The sequence below is a fragment of the Aricia agestis genome, chromosome 8 (genome assembly GCF_905147365.1).
Source record: "Aricia agestis chromosome 8, ilAriAges1.1, whole genome shotgun sequence".
NCBI classification, from domain to species: domain Eukaryota; kingdom Metazoa; phylum Arthropoda; class Insecta; order Lepidoptera; family Lycaenidae; genus Aricia; species Aricia agestis.
The window spans coordinates 6,832,603-6,852,473 of NC_056413.1; the positions used below are offsets into that span (position 1 = coordinate 6,832,603).

At 37.9% G+C, this 19,871-nt stretch overlaps 1 protein-coding gene across 1 annotated transcript in view; it reads left to right on the plus strand.

The window, feature by feature from the left end:
- LOC121729334 (extracellular sulfatase SULF-1 homolog) overlaps positions 1–18,168 on the plus strand; it is a 111,505-nt gene extending 93,337 nt beyond the window's left edge. Inside the window, exons 4-17 of the mRNA XM_042117813.1 lie at positions 3,322–3,473; positions 3,825–3,994; positions 9,092–9,230; positions 9,890–10,077; positions 10,480–10,644; positions 10,910–11,084; positions 12,979–13,126; positions 14,440–14,588; positions 14,666–16,089; positions 16,177–16,291; positions 16,657–16,876; positions 17,122–17,253; positions 17,485–17,563; positions 17,981–18,168. Coding sequence (XP_041973747.1) covers positions 3,322–3,473; positions 3,825–3,994; positions 9,092–9,230; positions 9,890–10,077; positions 10,480–10,644; positions 10,910–11,084; positions 12,979–13,126; positions 14,440–14,588; positions 14,666–16,089; positions 16,177–16,291; positions 16,657–16,876; positions 17,122–17,253; positions 17,485–17,563; positions 17,981–18,062 — 3,338 coding nt within the window. The 3' untranslated portion in view covers positions 18,063–18,168. The remainder of the gene's footprint in view (positions 1–3,321; positions 3,474–3,824; positions 3,995–9,091; positions 9,231–9,889; positions 10,078–10,479; positions 10,645–10,909; positions 11,085–12,978; positions 13,127–14,439; positions 14,589–14,665; positions 16,090–16,176; positions 16,292–16,656; positions 16,877–17,121; positions 17,254–17,484; positions 17,564–17,980) is intronic.
- Positions 18,169–19,871: the final 1,703 nt, after the last annotated feature.

Here is a 19,871-nt window from a genome sequence, read left to right on the forward strand (position 1 = left end):
GTGGATTTAAAATCAAGCTCAATCAACAAATAGATAAGATTTATGTGTTGGGAATACTGTTTTTTTGCTAAGTAAAGTTACTTAAGATCACGCTAACGTATGTGTGCCTTTGAATAGATTATGGGTATCAATATGATCTTCTGTCTGTTATTTAAATTGTGGCCCCTGTTCATCATTAATCATAAGTCATTAGGAGCTTCCATAAATATCCAGGCTTAGCGAAATATGAAGTGGAATTCGAAATGTCGGCATTCCCCACACGGCGCTAAGATATTGAGGTCAGCGAATGAAAATTCCAACCCTCGGCTCACCTGTGTCATCCGATAAATATTCAGTATTAACTCTACAGTTTAAGTCCCTCGTTTTACGTGGGTTTAATTTATTGGAGCAAAGATTTGTGTATTTTGTCTCAGTTCATTCGTATTGAAAACAAGATGTACTTATTTCTTAGACTAAAGCAAGTGTTGCACTTTTTCAGTTTAAACTTTTAACCGAATAGAGAGCCTAGACATAGTTCTTCCGGCAACAAAGAGTTCCAAACCCCCTATATACTAAATTTCATAAAAATCGTTGGATCTCGGAATCGGCGCCAACGATTTTTATGAAATTCGTTGGAGCCGAATATAGGGGGTTTGGAGGGCGATAAATCGATCTAGCTAGGAATCATTTTTAGAAAATGTCATTTAATTCGTGTTTTATCGAATACCGAGCAAAGCTCGGTGAAACAGCTAGTTAATAATTACTTACTTTAAATGATAATTTTAATTAATATTCGTCTCTGAGTGCAGCAGTAAGTTTTAGATCTGACGTTTAGACTACGTAAATAATAAATAAGCAACATCCCTATTTCTCTAACTTCAAATTCGGCGAAAGCCTCTTATAATGGCAACACTGAACACAATAACATTTCCGTATCCAGTCAGATTAGTTTCGTGTTTGGAATACAATGCGGACCACACAGTGATCTCGAATTCCTGATCAATTATGAACACGAAATGCTTTTAGCGACTGTTGGAGAATTATTTTTCTGTGTTGGTAACAGCGACCCTATATAGTAGGTATCAAATTTACTTCTTGTAGATTTGTCGAGTTGGTTTTCTTTCCGCACTGTAAAAAACTAATTTGTAACATTCTAGAATTTAGCGTAATAGGCATTTTTATACTTACTGCTTATTATACTTATTGCTTATTATACTTATATATTATAAACGTTACTAAATTATTCAACTTTGTATCGCTAGGTTACACTAAATAATAAATATGTAGATTGTGGTCCAACTTTTAAGTGACTTATAAAATCTTACCTTAACTTATGTAGTAACTATTTAATACGCTACTTGAATTCAAACATCTAAATTCTAAGTAAAAGGAAAATAACTTTGTTATTCAAATTCTACAATCTGTTATTATCTAGACCAGCCATTCTCAAAGTGCGTTCCGCAAAGGCTTCGTAGGGACTCCGCAAGCGATACCTAAATTGCTTTTAGAAATGTCATCAGCCATCAGCAGGGATTAAATGACAAAACATTATTTTTTAGGGGTCCGTGAAAAGTGGCATTCAAAAGGGTTTCGCCACAAAAAACTTTGAGAACCACTGATCTAGACTGTAGTAATTCTAGACAATATTTCTATTTCTTACCACGTCCGCGTCCACTACAATATTACCTCGGCGTTGTGACATTTTACTTGTAAAATTCCTTAACAATGCATTTTCCAGGCATCATTTTTACAGGACACGTCCTAACAAAGGAATATTTTATGCCGTCAAGTTGTATGCAAATACTGAATCATAATATAGGTCTAGTCCTTTCCTGGAATCTATTTCTAGATTATCTATTTGATATTTGCCTTTACAATTGAATCGTTGAATCATATTGAATTCTAAGTAACAAAACAAAGTAAGTACATAGTTTTGTTTTGGTTCGATATTATGATTGCTATTTTGTTTTAAATAGTCCTATGAGGTCCTATGTAAAGGTTTAAAATTGAAGTTAGTTGTTCATTAATTTAATTTCAAGAATCATAAGTCCTTAAGGCGCTGTGGTTGTTGCAACTACGTAAAATGGGTTTTTTAAAACACGTTTTTAGTAAAGGAAATGTCATTATTTAAGTAAGTATAAAATTTGTACCATTTTAAAATTGAGAAAATTTCCTATAAGTACGCAAAGGTATATCAGTACACAATTTGAAAAATTCTGCTCGATAGAAAAAAATATCAAAGATGACTGTTATAACGCTGTTTTTCATAATTAAATCATTTTATGGCTAAATTACACACTTTCTAGAAAAAACAAAAAATGTAGTATATGTGTCGTAACCTAACGTAAACGATTTGATATATTTGATTTGTGTAATACTAAAAACAAAAGGTTTATACTCCTATTTTCTATTATCAAGGCATGCGGCGAGCGCGTAACAGCCACTGTACAAGGCGCGCTGATATGAATGTTATTTTAATGTCCTTAACGTCGATATTCGTACTGACCGACATCGACCTGCTTATTTTAGGGACTACTGGGCCTTAAAGGCTTGGCGCCTTAAAGCCATATAACTTAAGGCAGAAAACTTAGTTCAAAATATAAAGAGTTCAACAAGACAATATTTTTCAAGTCACACTTCTGGCAACTTCATGACAAAGCAATACGCCCCCGTCTGCAGTTTGCGAGCAATTTTCGTTCGCGTCTGCTCGGAATTAAAAACCCCATTTGCAAGACGTGTGCCCAAATTAAAGTTTGTGAACTATTGTCTGACTGAACAATTCTGTGTGCATTCTTATGATTTGAGTAGACTATTACCTGCAGGAATTTAGATATCATTTTATCGCGAATGTCTTTTATTAGTAAAGGCATTTACGAGATTACATGAGCAGTAATACTTTGTAATTACTTTTGTTATAATTTAGAAATAAAATGTTTAATTTATATAAAGATGAAAGTTCGTATAATTTTATTTTATAATATTTGTGGTTTCATGTAATGATGGAGGATCGACTCACGGCGCCCCTCTTGCCTTTCCACCAGGGCGCCGCGGCGCACACTTAGGAACCTCAGCGGGGCTAAAATGGTCGCTTTGAAGAATCATGACATGAATCATAAAATGATTCATTTTTCTAAAATCGCAAAATGCAACTCTGCTTGCAATTCATTTCTGTATTTTTGTACTGATTTGACATTTGTCAGTTTGAGAGTTATGACAATTCATTTGCTGAATTGATTGAGAGGAATTGCTAAATGTGACCATTTTAGCCCCGCTGTTCTAGAGTACGGTACCTATTTTGGCAGGTTATGGCTATTATTGACGATTTTTTTTTCATTGTTCCAGGGTATTTCGGCAAGTATCTGAACAAGTACAACGGGTCGTACATCCCCCCCGGGTGGCGGGAGTGGGGCGGCCTCATCATGAACTCCAAGTACTACAACTACAGCATCAACATGAACGGCAAGAAGATCAAACACGGTGACGACTATCACAAAGTAAGAGAATGTTGCTAGGGAATTCCTTTGCCGTCGGTAAAAAAGTAAGAGAATACTTTTTGGCGATACCCCTGCCATCTTAGAAAGGAGGACTTGTTAGCTGCTCAATGTAAATCGGTTTTACCTACCTTAAATTATAATACCTTAGGGCTAAGGGCTTAGCACATTGACACTGAGATTTTAGGACTGCAATTTCTTCTTTGGTCGCCGACTGTTAATTTTTTGTTGCGCATATATATAGCTTCCGTGTTAATATAATTAATGTTGTGGTATCCTTACGTTTTGGTTGTAATTAGGAGAAGGAGTTTTGTGCATCCATGGCTGTTAGTAAATCTCAGGTTTCTTCTACAGGACTACTACCCAGATCTAATAGCGAACGATTCCATCGCGTTCCTGCGCGCGAGCAAGCAGCGCTTCTCGCGGAAGCCGGTGCTGTTGGTGATGTCGTTCCCCGCGCCGCACGGCCCGGAGGACTCCGCGCCGCAGTATAGCCATCTCTTCTTCAACGTTACCACACACCAGTGAGTACATATACATACCGCATACGCCATCTCTTCTTCGACGTCACCAGTCACCACACATCAGTGGCAGGTATTACACGCTGATATATTATCACGTTTCCGTGATAATATTGATGGTGTAATAGGCGGAATCACAGTATCACAGTACACTTGTGAATCACGTGATACTACAATCATGATAATATTGATGCGTGTAATACCTACTAGTGAGTACATAGTATAGTAGGTACCATACTACATACATACGTCATCTTTTCTTCAACGTCACTACACATCAGTGACTACATAAATTACATACGCCATATCTTCTTTAACGTCACTACACATCAGTAAGTACATAGGTACATACGCCATTCTTCTTTAACGTGACCAAACCTCACACAGTGCATACAGTGTGTCTGTCTACCAGCAGCATCTTTTAGCACTACCAGCGCCCTGGGCGAGATTTCTTCGGCGCCCAGGCGTCTCTTTTTGTCTCCCATCGGAGCCCAGGCGCCTAGCGTAGCCCCACGGTGCTAATACAAAAGTTTCATAAGGGATTACCACACCTCTTTGTTTTAGCTCCGTGCGTAGCCCCCACAACTTTTGGCGGGTCAATTATACTCGTAATAGTGGTATAGATTAAAAAAATTGTAGTATATGTACTGTAGTCGATAAGGAGGCATTTAATAAAGTTATTCACTAAAACTTATTAACTATATCTAACGTAGTAACAACTATTTCGTAATCTGTGCTATAATGCTTTTAAGTTTAAAGATAATGCAGGCAGATAAACTACAGTCCTCCGTGGCATTTTCATTCAAAAATGCCTTCAAGTCTGAGAAGTTCTCAGAATTTCATATATTCGACCATTAGGGGTCGGCATAATATCTTCCGAGCGACTTTATAATGCCATAAACATATTTGACTTAAATATATTACGTTTTAAAAGCATGCAAAAGTATCATTGATGGGTGAGTTTATGATAATTTAATACATATGAGCACGACCAAATAAACGTTTTGGTTATTGTTAGATAAATAATACATTTATTTTATAGAGCTAACATTTTTATGTACTATCAGAGAAGTTGATTCCTATGCAAATCGGGGACCTAAGTAGTTTGGTCGCGTTACGTCAAACCCAGCTGACAGATCACAATTAACATTGAATTGACATATTCGACCAAATAACGTTGGTCTGTCAATTACATAAGAATCAACTTCCTCGATGGTACCTACTTATTTGTAATATTTTATTGATACAGTACCATATTTTATTGAAATCTTTTTAATCATTGGTAAGTTAATTGAATTTCTTAACGCAAAACTTTGTCATTGTCGATGATTCATATTTCATATTTTGATAGTAGGCTGCTTTTAAATGTATATTAAGATTTTTACCGAGGATATAATATAATAAATAATAATTACATTAATATGCGGAGATTCATATTTCTGAATCTTCACATTAATAAAATCTCATGTTTGTACCTACTTACAAATATCTACGAACGATTGTAAAAACTGAACAATATAAAACATTGAAATTTGAAGAGTCTTATAGTTTAGAACACACAACAAGACGTGGGAGAGCCATGCTTCAGCACGAATGGGCCGGCTCGACCGGAGAAATACCACGTTCTCACAGAAAACCGGCGTGAAACACCGCATGCGCTGTGTTTCGCCGAGTGAGTGAGTTTACCGGAGGCCCAATGCCCACCCTATTCCCTTCCCTACCCATAGGGATGGGTAGGGAAGGGAATAGGGTGGGTAGGGACCCTCCCCTATTACCCTATTCCCTTTTAAAAGGCCGGCAACGCACCTGCAGCTCTTCTGATGCTGCGAGTGTCCATGGGCGACACTCACAGCATCAGAAGAGCTGCAGGTGCGTTGCCGGCCTTTAAGAGGTAATAGGGTATCTACAGAGGTTTAGATAGAAGCTTATAAAATAATATATAACTAAGCATACATGTTATGCTTTATGCAACGAAACGGCGAAATCAAACATTGGATAGTTAAGTATTTTGGTCATTACTTGTTTTACATTGGTTATGTGAATGTTCGAGTTGCACCAGTTTTAAACATTAATAATTAATATCATAGCAATAAGGTTGCAAGTCGCACTCCCAAAGACTTTTACTGAGCTATCAGTCCTGAATACATCACCTAAGCCCTCTAGACTCTAGAGTCTAGACTTTGTGGCTTTTTATCTTGTATTTTGTCGACATTTTGACGTTTATTTAGGGTTTCCTCGAGTATTATGAGACTTTTAAGCATCAAGACTTGAAATGTGCTTCTGTTACCAAGTACATAATATATTACGTAGCTTTAAATTTTTATTTAGGTTGAGAATTTATTATTTTGAGCATACATACCGCCTGCCTTCTTCAGTGACCTCCAGTTAAAACCAAGGCCTTTGCATCCATTGCAGTGGATGATTTATACTTATAGTATTTTTAGAGCAAAGTTATTGCTCTTCAAATACTGTTATGTCCGGGATGGTTGCCCAAGCACATTACGGCATTCTTAGGGCCGATTCACACCGGAAAGGCAGCGCAGCAGCGAGCATTTTCAATGTCATATGATTTTAAATTCATTATTTTAATACATAGTATTGCTTGAGAAACTTGGAAAGTCTCGCGGCTGCGATTTCTCAAGCGATACTATAAATTATATTACAATAATTTAGATAAAGTTTAAAATCATTTGACACTGAAAATGCTCGCCGCTTCGCTGCCATTCCGGTGTGATTCGGCTCTTATAGTCCAGACTCCAGAGGAATGAGCAGGTCAACACGTCTTGGACCATCCAAGACGTATTTTCCTTCCTCACGATATTTTCTTTCACCGTATGAGCGTCCGTATTATGTACTTGAGATCTTCCCACTACCTCCAGTTAAAAAGCTTAATTATTATGGACCTTAAGCCTTAAGCTTAAGGGTAGGAGCCCCGCACATAGCGTTATTTACTGCAGTCACACAAACTTTCAGTCTCCACTCTCCTCACGTCCTGCAAAGTGCTGAATCGATTAACTTAAATTAATACGAATTGGACAAACAGCACTTCCCAACAGGAGCTACGTGAACACGTTTACATTTTTAATTCGTATAAATTGGATTCTGTGTTAACAGCAGGCGAAATTCGCCAGGCGAATTTAAATTTATTTTGTTTACGCATTCTGTCGCGGACATACTTTTGGTTTTGGCTCAATATTGTTGGGGGAATAGGTATTAGGTACCTATAGTTTGAAGTGAAGAGATTGTAGAAATCTTGTATAAAATTAATTACAGCCATTTCTAAATAAGTAGATAGAAATGATAATACGTCTTAGGGTAAAGCCAAACGAGCGTAATTTGTGAGTCGCAGAATTTCGGTCGCGTAAATATCTTTTCATACAAATCATGACTCACAAAATCACGCTCGTGTGGACCAAACAGGACTTTTGTATGAAGAAACTGAATGCAGCAGAATTTCTGCCAGCCGAAATTCTGCCACTCACAACTCACAAATTACGCTCGTTTGGCTTCACCCTTAATACCTAGAAATAAGTTACCAATATCCAGTAATTAAAAGAATCTTCGCTTATAAGGCCACTGACCTCAGACTTCAGCTGATTGTAGAATGTAGACTGTGTCTGGAACAGACCTTTAAATTATAATTTATAAATTAAAGTTTCGTACTTTTAGGTTTTAATTTCAAGCTAATTCAGCTTTGCAATTGCTGCAGTACCTAACTTTAAAGACATAAGCAAGTACTTAATATAAAAAGGCTAAAAGATTCACCGACCCCATTCTATAGGAGCTACATGGTCAATGTTCATGTTCTATACAAAACTAAAAAAGCTCACGTCTGTACATATCTGTGCCGACGTCTCGGCGCCTACAACCGGTGTCGAACCCCGGACCGTAAGCGGCTCCTTTAATATTCAGCCATCAGCGTATTGTGTGGTCGGACCTGTCCGCAAATAAAAAAGATAAAAAAACTGACACAATATTTTATTTATTATCTGTATTTTTAAAAATCGAACCCAGATTCGAGATCGATACGGACCTCCTGGGTATGTCGGCTCTTTATACCGTACTTTCGCAAGCAGAATTTTTGCTAAGAAATTGTTGTTATGGTCATTATGTTACCTTTTAGGATTTAATTGGAATATTTATTTAGCAATGGTATTTTTCATGTGGTTGATGATAAGATTTCAGGCCCTGCATAGTAACTAATCTCTTAAAAAAAAGGTAAAAAAAATGTGGCCGACGCAAAGTTTTTAATTTTATTTGACAGTTGTTTATGTTTTCATTAGTGAACCATTATCTTGTTCGACGATCAAAGGCTAGCCAGATTAATCTTGCTTAAATTTCAGTAGGTCAACTCGGCAATTCGTGATGTGCCGGTAGTTGTTACTTTGTTTCCCGTCCGAATGACCTACTGCTGTTATTACTGTATTGACTTAAGACCCTGCTGCCAATAATATCAAAGCACGCTAGCACCGCCTACACACCCCGCAATGCTCAAATCGTGATATAATGATTCCATTAATCGTGCCCGCGAGGATTGTACTTTGCGCTGCAGCTAATAGTGAACAATATCGCGTTGTTACGACCTTTACTTTCTAAATACGACTCTTAACTACCGAGTCAAAATAAGTGAATCGTGTTTTCAGTTAGGCAAATATCAGATAAACATACAATGATTAAATAAATCTCCATTTCATTTAAGTCAGTCGTCTTCCGGGATCGTAATATGTAGGTACTTATTAGAAAACAGCACAATTTGGCAGCCCGCTCTTAACAATATTGTTTATTATTTGACTTTCATCTTTATCAATTTAGTTTTAAGCAATTACTGTTCAGTTTAAGGTTTATTTTATTATCGGTTTTAATGCATGGAGTCATGAACACTTTCTGTGTTTTGTTTTAATTATTGTAAGTACGAGGAAATTGATTCCTATGCAGTTGACGGACCTACGTCATGTGGTCGGCTTATGTCAATTCAATGTTAGCTGTGATCGGTGGGATGGGTTTGACTTAACGCAACCAAATTACTTAGGTCCGCCGTCTGCCTAGGAATCTACTTCTCTGACAGTACATCAAAAATTCAAAATTGGAATATTGTTTCAGCACGCCCACTTACGATTTGGCGCCAAACCCAGACAAGCAATGGATTCTGCGAGTGACGGACAAGATGAAACCCATCCACAGACAGTTTACAGATCTTTTGATGACCAAACGGTTGCAGACATTGCAGAGTGTGGATATGGCTAGTGCTATTTTTATCTTTTTCACAAAAGCGTTCGTTCTTACTAAGAACTTCGTCAACTAAGCTTGGGATTAGGTTTTAAGGAGTGAGCACACTGAGACGGGCCGTGCCGGGGCTCAGCGTGCCGGGGCTCATCGCAAAAATCCGCCTCCATACAATTTGTATGGAAGCGGAAATCCGATGCGCCCCGACACAATGTGCGATACGCGCATCCGCTTCCATACAAATTGTATGGAGGCGGATTTTTGCGATGAGCCCCGGCACGCTAAGCCCCGGCACGGCCCGCCGTCTCAGTGCGCTCACTCCTTTAAGGTTATTTTTTGGCAGATTATAAATCTATTCAATAACATTGTTGATTTACGCCTGTATGCTTTACAATCAAAAGGTCTATCGAATAAATGAACTTACAATAAAACTAAACACAAAATCATAATACATGATAATATGTACGTAACTCAAGTATGCTTAGTTTGATATCTAAGGCAGATTCAAGTGACTAACCGACTTAACTACGGAAATATCGTCGTAGTGAATGCCTTTCTGCGAAATAAATTGTTTCCCTAAATGTCCTTTCACCTTTGCCACAATAAAAACATTCGCAGTTCACAAAAACCCTTCTAGATTTTTATTTATAAAAACTTTTTTTTTTCACTTCTTAGGCTGTGGAGCGAGTGTACCAGGAGCTGAAAGCGTTAGGCGAGCTGGACAACACGTACCTCGTGTACACGTCCGACCACGGCTACCACCTCGGCCAGTTCGGCCTCGTCAAGGGCAAGAGCTTCCCCTTCGAGTTCGACATACGAGTGCCCTTCCTGGTCCGCGGCCCGGGAGTCGAACCTGGGACTGTGTGAGTATTTGGACATAGAATACCAACTTTCAATGCATTGTTAGACCTAACAGCATATACCTATATGCTGTTAGGTGTTTGTCTTTTGACCCGACTACAGTAAAACAATAGACGAATTATACATGTATATTTTCTCCATGGTACGAAGAAACTTTGTCAGCTCCTGAAATATGCTTATATTACTGATTGGATTTTTATGGTATCAAATATCAATAGATTCGTAATAATAGCCCGGAAGGATGGTTATGTATCTCTCGATAGCACGATGCGAGAATTGTATAAAATCTTCGGTCAAACGCCTATGGCGCATTGCTTTCACAAGACGCAAATAATTTTTCGTAGTTGGTTGAAAGTTCTCAAGTTGTAATTATTATTAAACTAGGTAGTTACTTCTACTTATAGGGTGGACGATATCATACTCAACATCGACCTGGCGCCCACATTCCTGGACATGGGTGGTGTGGAGCCACCAGCTCATATGGATGGGCGGTCGTTGCTGCCGCTGTTACAGCCACGCCGACGACGATTGGCGGCCGCGCACTGGCCAGATACATTCCTTGTCGAGAGGTAAATAAAGACAAAACAAAAATGTTCGAATTTGGAATCAAATTCAAAATTCCCAGTTTTAAGAAGAGTTGAACTTAGAACAGTTTTATGTAGATTCGAATTTAGAACAGCTTTATCTCCAAATTCAAATCATCCTGTTTTATCTGGTTAAGATTAATTGAGTAGGTATTTCGTTTTGTGTCTAGAGTTTATCATATCTAATTTTAAAAGTTAGGTCACAAAATCTATGCATAATTGGATTATTTATTCAAGCCTTCTTGTACAGTTCAGGTCGTAGAGAAACGCAGGCTCACTTGAAGTACAGCAGGGAAATGAACGAGAGGATCACCACCTCATCACCACACGAGTCGTCCTCTGAAAGTGGCGACTTCGATGATGATTCAGAAGATGACTTCCTGGAGCTGGACGATGATGACGACGATGATGTAGAGGACGACGATGTAAGTTTTTGAAGTTACCGACATTACTTTTGTCCTAGTTTTAGCATTAGGTACAAAAATTTCACTAAAAGAACATGGCACCAGCCATTAATGCTTCAAGCCCCAAGCGGTCACATGCGACAGCGATATCAATAGAAAGGCTCGACCGAAGGATTTACTTCATATTGTAACCAAAAATTACGTCAATATTAGGTCAATATTAATAAAAAAGTTACGTCAGTGTCATATTTCAAATCTCAAAAATGGCCCCAAACCACAAAGAAGTGGCTCCATTTTTTAGTCACGGTTTTGCCCGTTATGCCATGTCCATTATTGAAAGCGAAATACGATTAAATAATCGGCCAAGTGCGAGTCGTACTCGTGCACGAAGGGTTCCATACCGTTGTATAGCACAAATAGGCCAAAAATTGTTTTTTGTATGAGAGCCCCCCTTAAATTTTTATTTTATTTAAATATTATTATTAATTATTAAAGTACACACATATTTAAGACCTTCGTGAAAATTTTAAGTGCCTACCAGTTGCCATTAATGATATCGAGCAAAAAAGGCTAAAAATCATGTTTGTTGTATGCGTATAGCGGCAACAGATATACACAATCTGTGAAAATTTCAGTAGTGTAGCTATAGCAGTTCTTGAGATACAGCCTGGCGACAGACAGACAGACGGACAGACGGACAGACAACGAAGTCTTAGTAATAGGGTCCCGTTTTTACCCTTTGGGTACGGAACCCTAAAAACTAGCATTCCATATTTAAAAGTGTCAAGTAGACAAGTGAAGGTATTCAAAAACGTAAAAATAAGCTGAGGAGCGAGCTAAACAGCACTTGACCAGTTTTTATGCGGCGCTTAATTAAATTATCGCACCGTGCATTTATAATTGCCTTCGCTAACAAATATTATTTATAGACTTGATTACTTAGGGACACCGGCTACGGTATGTTTTTTTCTCGGAGCCTTAAAGGCGCATTGGTTTTGTTTTAAAGCTGATTTCTTAAAGGCAGCATTAACTGAATTTGACATTATACCTGTCCTTTTCCGGGTAATGATCTCCATTCCTTCTCTCATCAGTGGTTTGAGCGTGAATAGGTCACAAATACTTTAGCATTTATAATCAATTAATGAGTGTAAAATTTAGTTTCTGTGGACTGCAGACAGGACATAATTTTATATCCATAATCTCAAATTATGATAATCATATTATTATAATATTATATTCAATTTAGCTTTTAAAATTTAAGTCATTCTTTTGCAACTTTTCTTTTTAGTTGAATGAGCCAGGGTTTTTCACATTTTTTTCTCCTATGCCTCAACGATTATGTTTTTAACTTGAACGTAAGCTTTAGGAATACGACAAGGTCGTGACGCGGTTCACTGGGTTCAGTAGGTCGCGGGGTTCAACAGATCCGCAACAATAAGACGTATATTACAAACAAAGCCGGCGCCATCTTGGGTCCCGCTAGACCGGTCTTCCATTGTCATTCCATTTTAATTATTATCTCTTAATCCCTTTTTTTAAATAACTGCCAAGTTTTCTTTTGTTATTGAGTTATATGTCGCGCCTTTTGCGTTTCAAATTATACCTAAGTACTTATTTTGTGTTCAATATCAGGAATTTTATGTGCTATTGTATTTTTTATCACAAGCCGCCTTTTACGCACTTCTTGTGCGGAAACGTACCTGCAGCTCTTATAATGTTGCGAATGTCATGGGAGACGGTAGTTGACTTCCATGGTGACCCGTTTGGTCGTTTTCCCCCTCATTTTATAAAAAAAATGTTTCGATAGTTAAAAATGTTGGTACAAAATATTTTTAAATGAGGGATAATAATAATATTCTTACCTACTAAACCATATCATAATATTAATAATTACGTGGTTATTTACTATTTTCAGACAAGCACCGATACGACAGTGACAAACAAGTCATCGGAACCTCTTATCACAAACGAAAGCCACAATCCTATCCTCGAAGCGACGCTGGAAAGAGTTCTGGATGAAGACATCAATCCCAGTAGTCAACTTAGCTACCTTAACACTTCAGGTAATTGTGATGTTATATTTTGGACAAATAAATAATTAATGATGAGACGAGTTGCAAAGAATCATGGCCAAATTAGTATAGGAGCTGGACTCGACTTTTATTTTTGATGTCCCAAAATAAACTATAGTTAGATTTGGTTGTTCTTATGCTCTAAACATAATTCCGTTTGAGAATTATGTCTAAATAGCTACGATTTTTTATAATAATTAATAACGTTTACAATTATTTTGAGGTTAGACTTAAGAACTACCTTTTTCCCGACTGCGGTGTGGTCTACAAGTGTATATTCGGCGATCTCGTTTCTAATTATTTCAATTTTTCCTAGAGTATTACCCAAATAATAGAACGAATGCGAATGATCGCCGGCTGTCAGAACATAACGAAACTAAAATATATTGATCTTTTTGTGGCTATTTATAGACACATTTCTAATGATTTTCGATGCCTTAAAATATTAGGGAATTTTTGCTACTAATGGCATATCGGGACGCCACCGCCCACTTGGTACGATTTGGCCATTGTTCTTTCATATCTACTTAAGGCGACGCCTTAGGTTCCAAAAACAAAGTTTTCCTGTTAAAGAATATGTGATCTGCATGGATATTCTAAATTCTACATTCAATTTCTCGGAATCCATATCATATGGTGTCCACGAGACCCGACGTTAGCTTATCTATATAATAGCTACGATTTTCATTCCCACTGGGGTCCCACTTAGCGTTATCTCGGTCAGATATCTCGCGTTACAGCCGCTAATTGGCTGTAAATAATTATAGATTTATCACCCTGATATTAACGGACGCGGTGTTATTAATATAGGCGGTCTAGAGGATATTGAACCTAACATTTAGTACTTTAGAGTTAAGACGAAATCTCGTTGGAGATAAATAGACGCCTAGTTTAAAAGTTACGTATTTTGGTAAACTTTAAATAAATTATAATCAAGATAAATTATTAAAATGACCAATAGTTAGTACTCATTACATAGAGTTACATAGAGAAAGAGCTTTAAATACTTAGTTCTAGATCTAGCCCGCACCAATAGTTAGTACTCATTACATAGAGTTACATAGAGAAAGAGCTTTAAATACTTAGTTCTAGATCTAGCCCGCAATTCCCTTGCGCTAAATTTAGTTCATCGCGGGGAACCGTACATTTTTCCATACCATATTTCAGCAAAATCGGTTCAGCGGCTTGGGCGTGAAGAGGTAACAGACAGACAGATAGACACACTTTCGCATTTATAATATTAGTATGGATTGGGTATTTTATTCTAACGTTTAAACGATTGTAATGTTTTCTGATTGTATTAGATGCTGTAGCAAGTATCATAAGCAGCAAAGCGGCCCGCTTGGCAGCTGAATGTTCCAAAGTGGAACTGCGGGCGCCATGCTCCACGGGAAGAAAATGGAAGTGCTTGCTTGTCAATGGTCGCTGGCGAAAACACAAGTGCAAGTTCGAGGTAATTATTGTTGATCAGAAAATTTTAATGGTGAAGTAACTGAATAACTTCAATAAATCAATGTAATAAAATTTCAGCCGGAAGTAAAACCAGTGCAGTCAAAGATGAGCACGAAGAAGTGTGCCTGTTTCACACCGAGCGGTCTCGTCTACACGAGGTTGGAAACAGATGGAAATATAGCACGACGACCGGGAGACTCACAAAGAGATAACTCAACTCGAAACAAAAGAGAAATTGACAACGATGTGTTCGAACCCAACACAGTAGACAGTATTCTGGAGGAAAACCCCAGCATCGGACATTTGGGCTTCAAAAATGAGCAGGTCAGCGAAAGAGATAAGAAGAATGTGGAAGAAAAAATCGATAGACTGATTAAAGAAACGGAAGCTTTTCTAGAAGCTTATGAACGAACCAAAGAAAACATAGAGCTTAAAAAAAGAATAAAACGAAGAGCTCAACATTGGTCCCATACGAATCGTAAACCAAAAAAATCTGATGCTATGATAAACAACAATGACTCTTCATTAGAATGTAAGATAGAAAAAGACGGAACTGTTAATTGTTCGTCTGTTATTTATAGCGATTTAAAAGCGTGGCAAACTAATAGGTTAAGTTTAGAAGATCAAATACGACAATTAAGAACGAAGCTAGAGGATTTAAAGGAAATAAAAAGGCATTTAAAGAATAGTAAACCAATAGTCGAAGTACAAACAATGAGTCCAACTTACTCTTACAATCATTTTCACAACAAGTCTAATCATAATACCACGAAAGATAGCAAACAAAGACTACACAGAATGAAAACAAAGCATAGAAATGGTACGACATTCGATAAGAAATTCAGACAGTCGAATGAGTATATTTTACCTACATCAAATACCAATACCAGAAATGATGTATTCGATAGACAGGTAAATAATGAAACATCAACAGAAACCGTCATTGTTGCGGCATCAAACAGTGATAAAGTCGTAACACAAACGCTAGGTGAACTACCAAAGCCTGTAGTAACAACGCATATCACAGAAGCCTCAACCGAAGAAAGTAAAGAAAATATAACGCAAAGTACAACTCAAAGTGAACCGGTACAAACCACCACAGAAACAAATATCTTCAGCTTGTACAAAGTAAACCGATCTACTCTAGAGAACGAAGTCATAACACCCCAAGAATACAGAACAACGCCCAAAGACTTGATATCTACTCTCCATTATTATAATTCAGCTGTAGATAAAATCCTATCAATGCATAAAACAAGCACTCCTCCAACATTTTCAAAAGTCAAACATGAAAATATAACAGACGCACCAACTTCTACTCTGTCTTCAAGTCTAGGACCAACTAGATTTGATGCATCAGAGTACGAAGAGAAGAACCCTATTAGAGGAAGTTTGCAAAATGGCGATGTTTTTGGAAAGCCAGTCGACGTTTTCCAAAGAAGATTGCATCCATTGTTTATAGAAAATGAGGACAAACACGTGTGCTACTGTGAAGAAAATAGGTACGTATATTTTTGTTGTGCTTTTTGCTGCAGTTTTCCTGCGTCTTATTGTTAATGAGAATACTGTTTATTTAATTATTTTTCCAGGAAAACAAAATCACCAACAAACAACTTCTTGGAAGCAGCTCAAAAAGCTAGAGAAGAAAGACGTAAGTTGAAGGAACAAAGATTACGAAAGAAGCTGAGGAAAGCAAAGAAAAAGGCAAGTTTCACATTTCTTTTAAGCTTTTTGTGGTATTAAAACAAATACTTTGTTAAGTTTTAGTTTGAAAATGTAAACTTTTTGATATACAGTTTTAATTTTTAAAGTCTCCAGGCCGTTTAGAGCTCGGCGACTGCTTGCATGTTAAATTTAGTTTAGAAATCTTTAAATGGCAGATATACCCTATTTTGGCTGTAAATGTTTGCAAACAAAGCTGTACATGAGGACACCATTGTAATCATTATACCGGATATAAGAAGGCGGCAATTTTGAGGGTCTTCTCTTCCAGTGCTTGATCTTCAATAATCACTACATAGCTTAGGTAATTAGTTAACCCAATACAATGCAGTTTACTTGAATTCCAGGCGGAGTTAGAGAAGTTATGCGAGTCGGAGCGCATGAACTGTTTCCGGCACGACAACGACCACTGGCGGACGGCGCCGCTGTGGACGGCCGGCCCGTTCTGTTTCTGCATGAGCGCTTCCAACAACACATACAACTGCGTGAGGACCATCAACGCGACGCATAACCTGCTGTACTGCGAGTTCGTCACGGGATTGGTCACTTACTACAACTTGAGGATAGGTGAGAAATAAAGATTTTTAGGATTCCATACCCAAAGAGTGGAAACGGGACCCTATTAGTTATTACTGAGACTTCACTGTCTGTCTGTCTCCAACTCGAGACCTTGCCATTTTCGGTACGAACCCTTCGTGTGCGTCCGTCTCACACTTGGCCGATTTTTTTTCAATCTGTATTTTTTTGATAAGGCTTTTGATATGATACTTAGTTTTAGAAATCTTTATTAAGTAATTGAAATTGCTTTTCAGATCCATTCGAAACTCAGAACCGCGTGAAATATCTGACGGCGGCGGAGAGGGAATACTTCCACAACCAGCTACAGCAGCTGCTGAGCTGCCGCGGCCCGTCTTGCAGACGGTTCTCACATTCCAATGCTTACGGTATTTTCTCTATAATCTACTGACTACTGTAAACACAAGTAACATAGAGCAGTAGAATGTAGAACATCTTCTCTCAACAAGGCCCAAATCACAAAACTCGCACACTTTGATCGCCGGCTCGAACACACACATCTATGTACATATTCTACTAATCCAAATTCCCTACACTGTGCCTATGAGTTTAACTTCAAAATTAACTGGTGAACTAATTTCAAATGGTGTGTATTTCAGGTAGCAGCGAAGAGTTGCACAGACGTTATGAGGATGATCATCTGATGTACAGAGGAGACCCAATATCGTATAGACAAAGGTGGGTGTTTGTATATTTACTCATTGAGAGGTACAGGACCTAAATTTTGTACTTACTGCTTATAATTTTTTTTTTATATTAAAAAATTAGATGACGAAAGCGAATCCGTTGCGCCAAAATTCATTAATCGCACGGGAACCATTTATTTTTCCAGGATAAAAAGTATCCAATGTTTCCCGGGACACCAAATTTCAGCAAAATCGGTTCAGCGGTTCGGGCGTGAAAAGATAACAGACAGACAGACACCCTTTCGCATATATAATACAAGTATGGATATATGCATAGAGCCTACAATATTTGGTCGGCTTATGTCAAGTTTAGCCAACAGATCACGCCGTTTACCTGACCCAGCCAAAAGAATGACGTAGGTCCAAAATCTGCTTTTAAGTCAAATTGCCTGATGGTGTCATGTTGCAGGGCTTGGAGGATGGGCAGCTACGGTCGTCGGTACGCGCGGACGAGGGACATTCATCGCCGGCGACACACGATGGCGTTCTAGTCGATTAATTTATTTTCCGGAGAGACACCGACTTCATAATATACAGACACCTGTAACCAGTAGGCCTACTACGAAACTGTTTTGAGACTCAAACAATTGGACGAGAATGCCGCGACCTGCTCTAACAACGTCATTTCACGTTTGTTAGAGCAAGACGCGGCATACTCGTCCGATTGTTTGAGTCTCAAAACAGTTTCATGGTACAAGGCCTGGCCGGAGTATAATAGGCCACTTTAATTTTACCGCCCCAATGTACGAACTCTGCCGCCATCCTAGGACGCTGCCGCTCATAGGCCGTGGCCTATACATAAATCAAGAGCTGCCCCGTAATATATACAAGCCAATATATACAGCCCCGTAATATGTACAGCTTAAATTACTCATTCATAAGAGTTAGATTAGGGTTTTTAATTTGTGCCGTGTAATCGCACCCGAAGCGCCGCCTAGCGGTAGAATGGAGATTTTCTTCGTGTCGGGTCTAAAGGCCTGTATTCACTTTGATTAGTGCGAGTGCAGCCTGTGATTAGTGATTAGGACAAAATAAAGGACTTGCACTAATCAGTCGCTGTTCACAACTTTCTCCTAATTACTAATCACAATAACAATAATCACAAGGCTACAATAATCACCTGCACTTATCACCATTCAAAGTGAATACAGGCCATAAGTTTTGTCCACATTGTGCCTTTTTCTGTTTATCAAGGGCATGCGTTATAGCGCAGTCAACAGCGAAGGTGTGGCATGCCCGTGACGCGCGTCAAAATCCACCCGCGTTGAAAGAAAAGTGTCATAGCGCGCGCTATGATTTCAACGCGCGTTACGGGCATGCCTCACGTTCGCTGTTGACAGCGCTATAAGACATGCCCTTGATGAACAGAAAAAGGCACAATGTGGACAAAGCTATACGGTTACAAGAACCATTGCTTTGACATAATATTATCGCGACGCCGCGATGCGATGAAAAACTTCGAGACAGAAATATTTAAGCATAATATGAAAAATTGTGCATAGTAATTTGTAACGACTATGCCCCGTTTTCGAGGTTTCTCTTTAATCATAAGAGAGGATCATTAATCAATACCGATATTGAAAAGATAAACTGTTAAAAACCTCAAAATTTCTGAGCAATATAAGGTAAAACGAGAAATCTCAAATATGGTGAAATATGTAGGTACCTACTCCATATAAATTACACCTAGTGTTCTCTCAACATCGAATCTTGTAGGGCTTCCTTTCAATCTGCGATGTATATTCTTGTGTGTTTGTATCTATTAGTAAATAACATAAAATATATAAGTACCTATTACGATAGAAATGTTTCTTATGAATTTACAATGTTACTCTTTTCCACCTTAACCAAATATGACTTTTGAGGGTACTTTGCATTTCATTAAAAAGCCCTCATTTTGTCAAATATTTTGTTGGAATTTAAGTAGAAGCTGTAGAAGAAACATTAGATATACCCAACAGACTTTCATAGAAGCATTAAAATAAGTATTAAAACAAACATTCTAAGTTGTAACACTGCCGCAAGTAAAATAAAATAATTTCTTACTTATCTTCCAGAAGAAAAGAGTAAAAAATTCGGCCAAGTGCGAGTTGGACGCGCACAAAGGGTTCCGTACCATAAATCATAATGGAGCAAAAATTGTGTTTTTTGCATGGGAGCACCCCTTAATTATTTATTTTATTTAAATTTTATTATTAATTATTACTAAAGTATAAATACAAAATACTTAGGTATTTTGTAAACATTTCAGGTGCCTACTTGCTGTCATCATTGATATAGAGCAAAAAATGGCAAAAAAA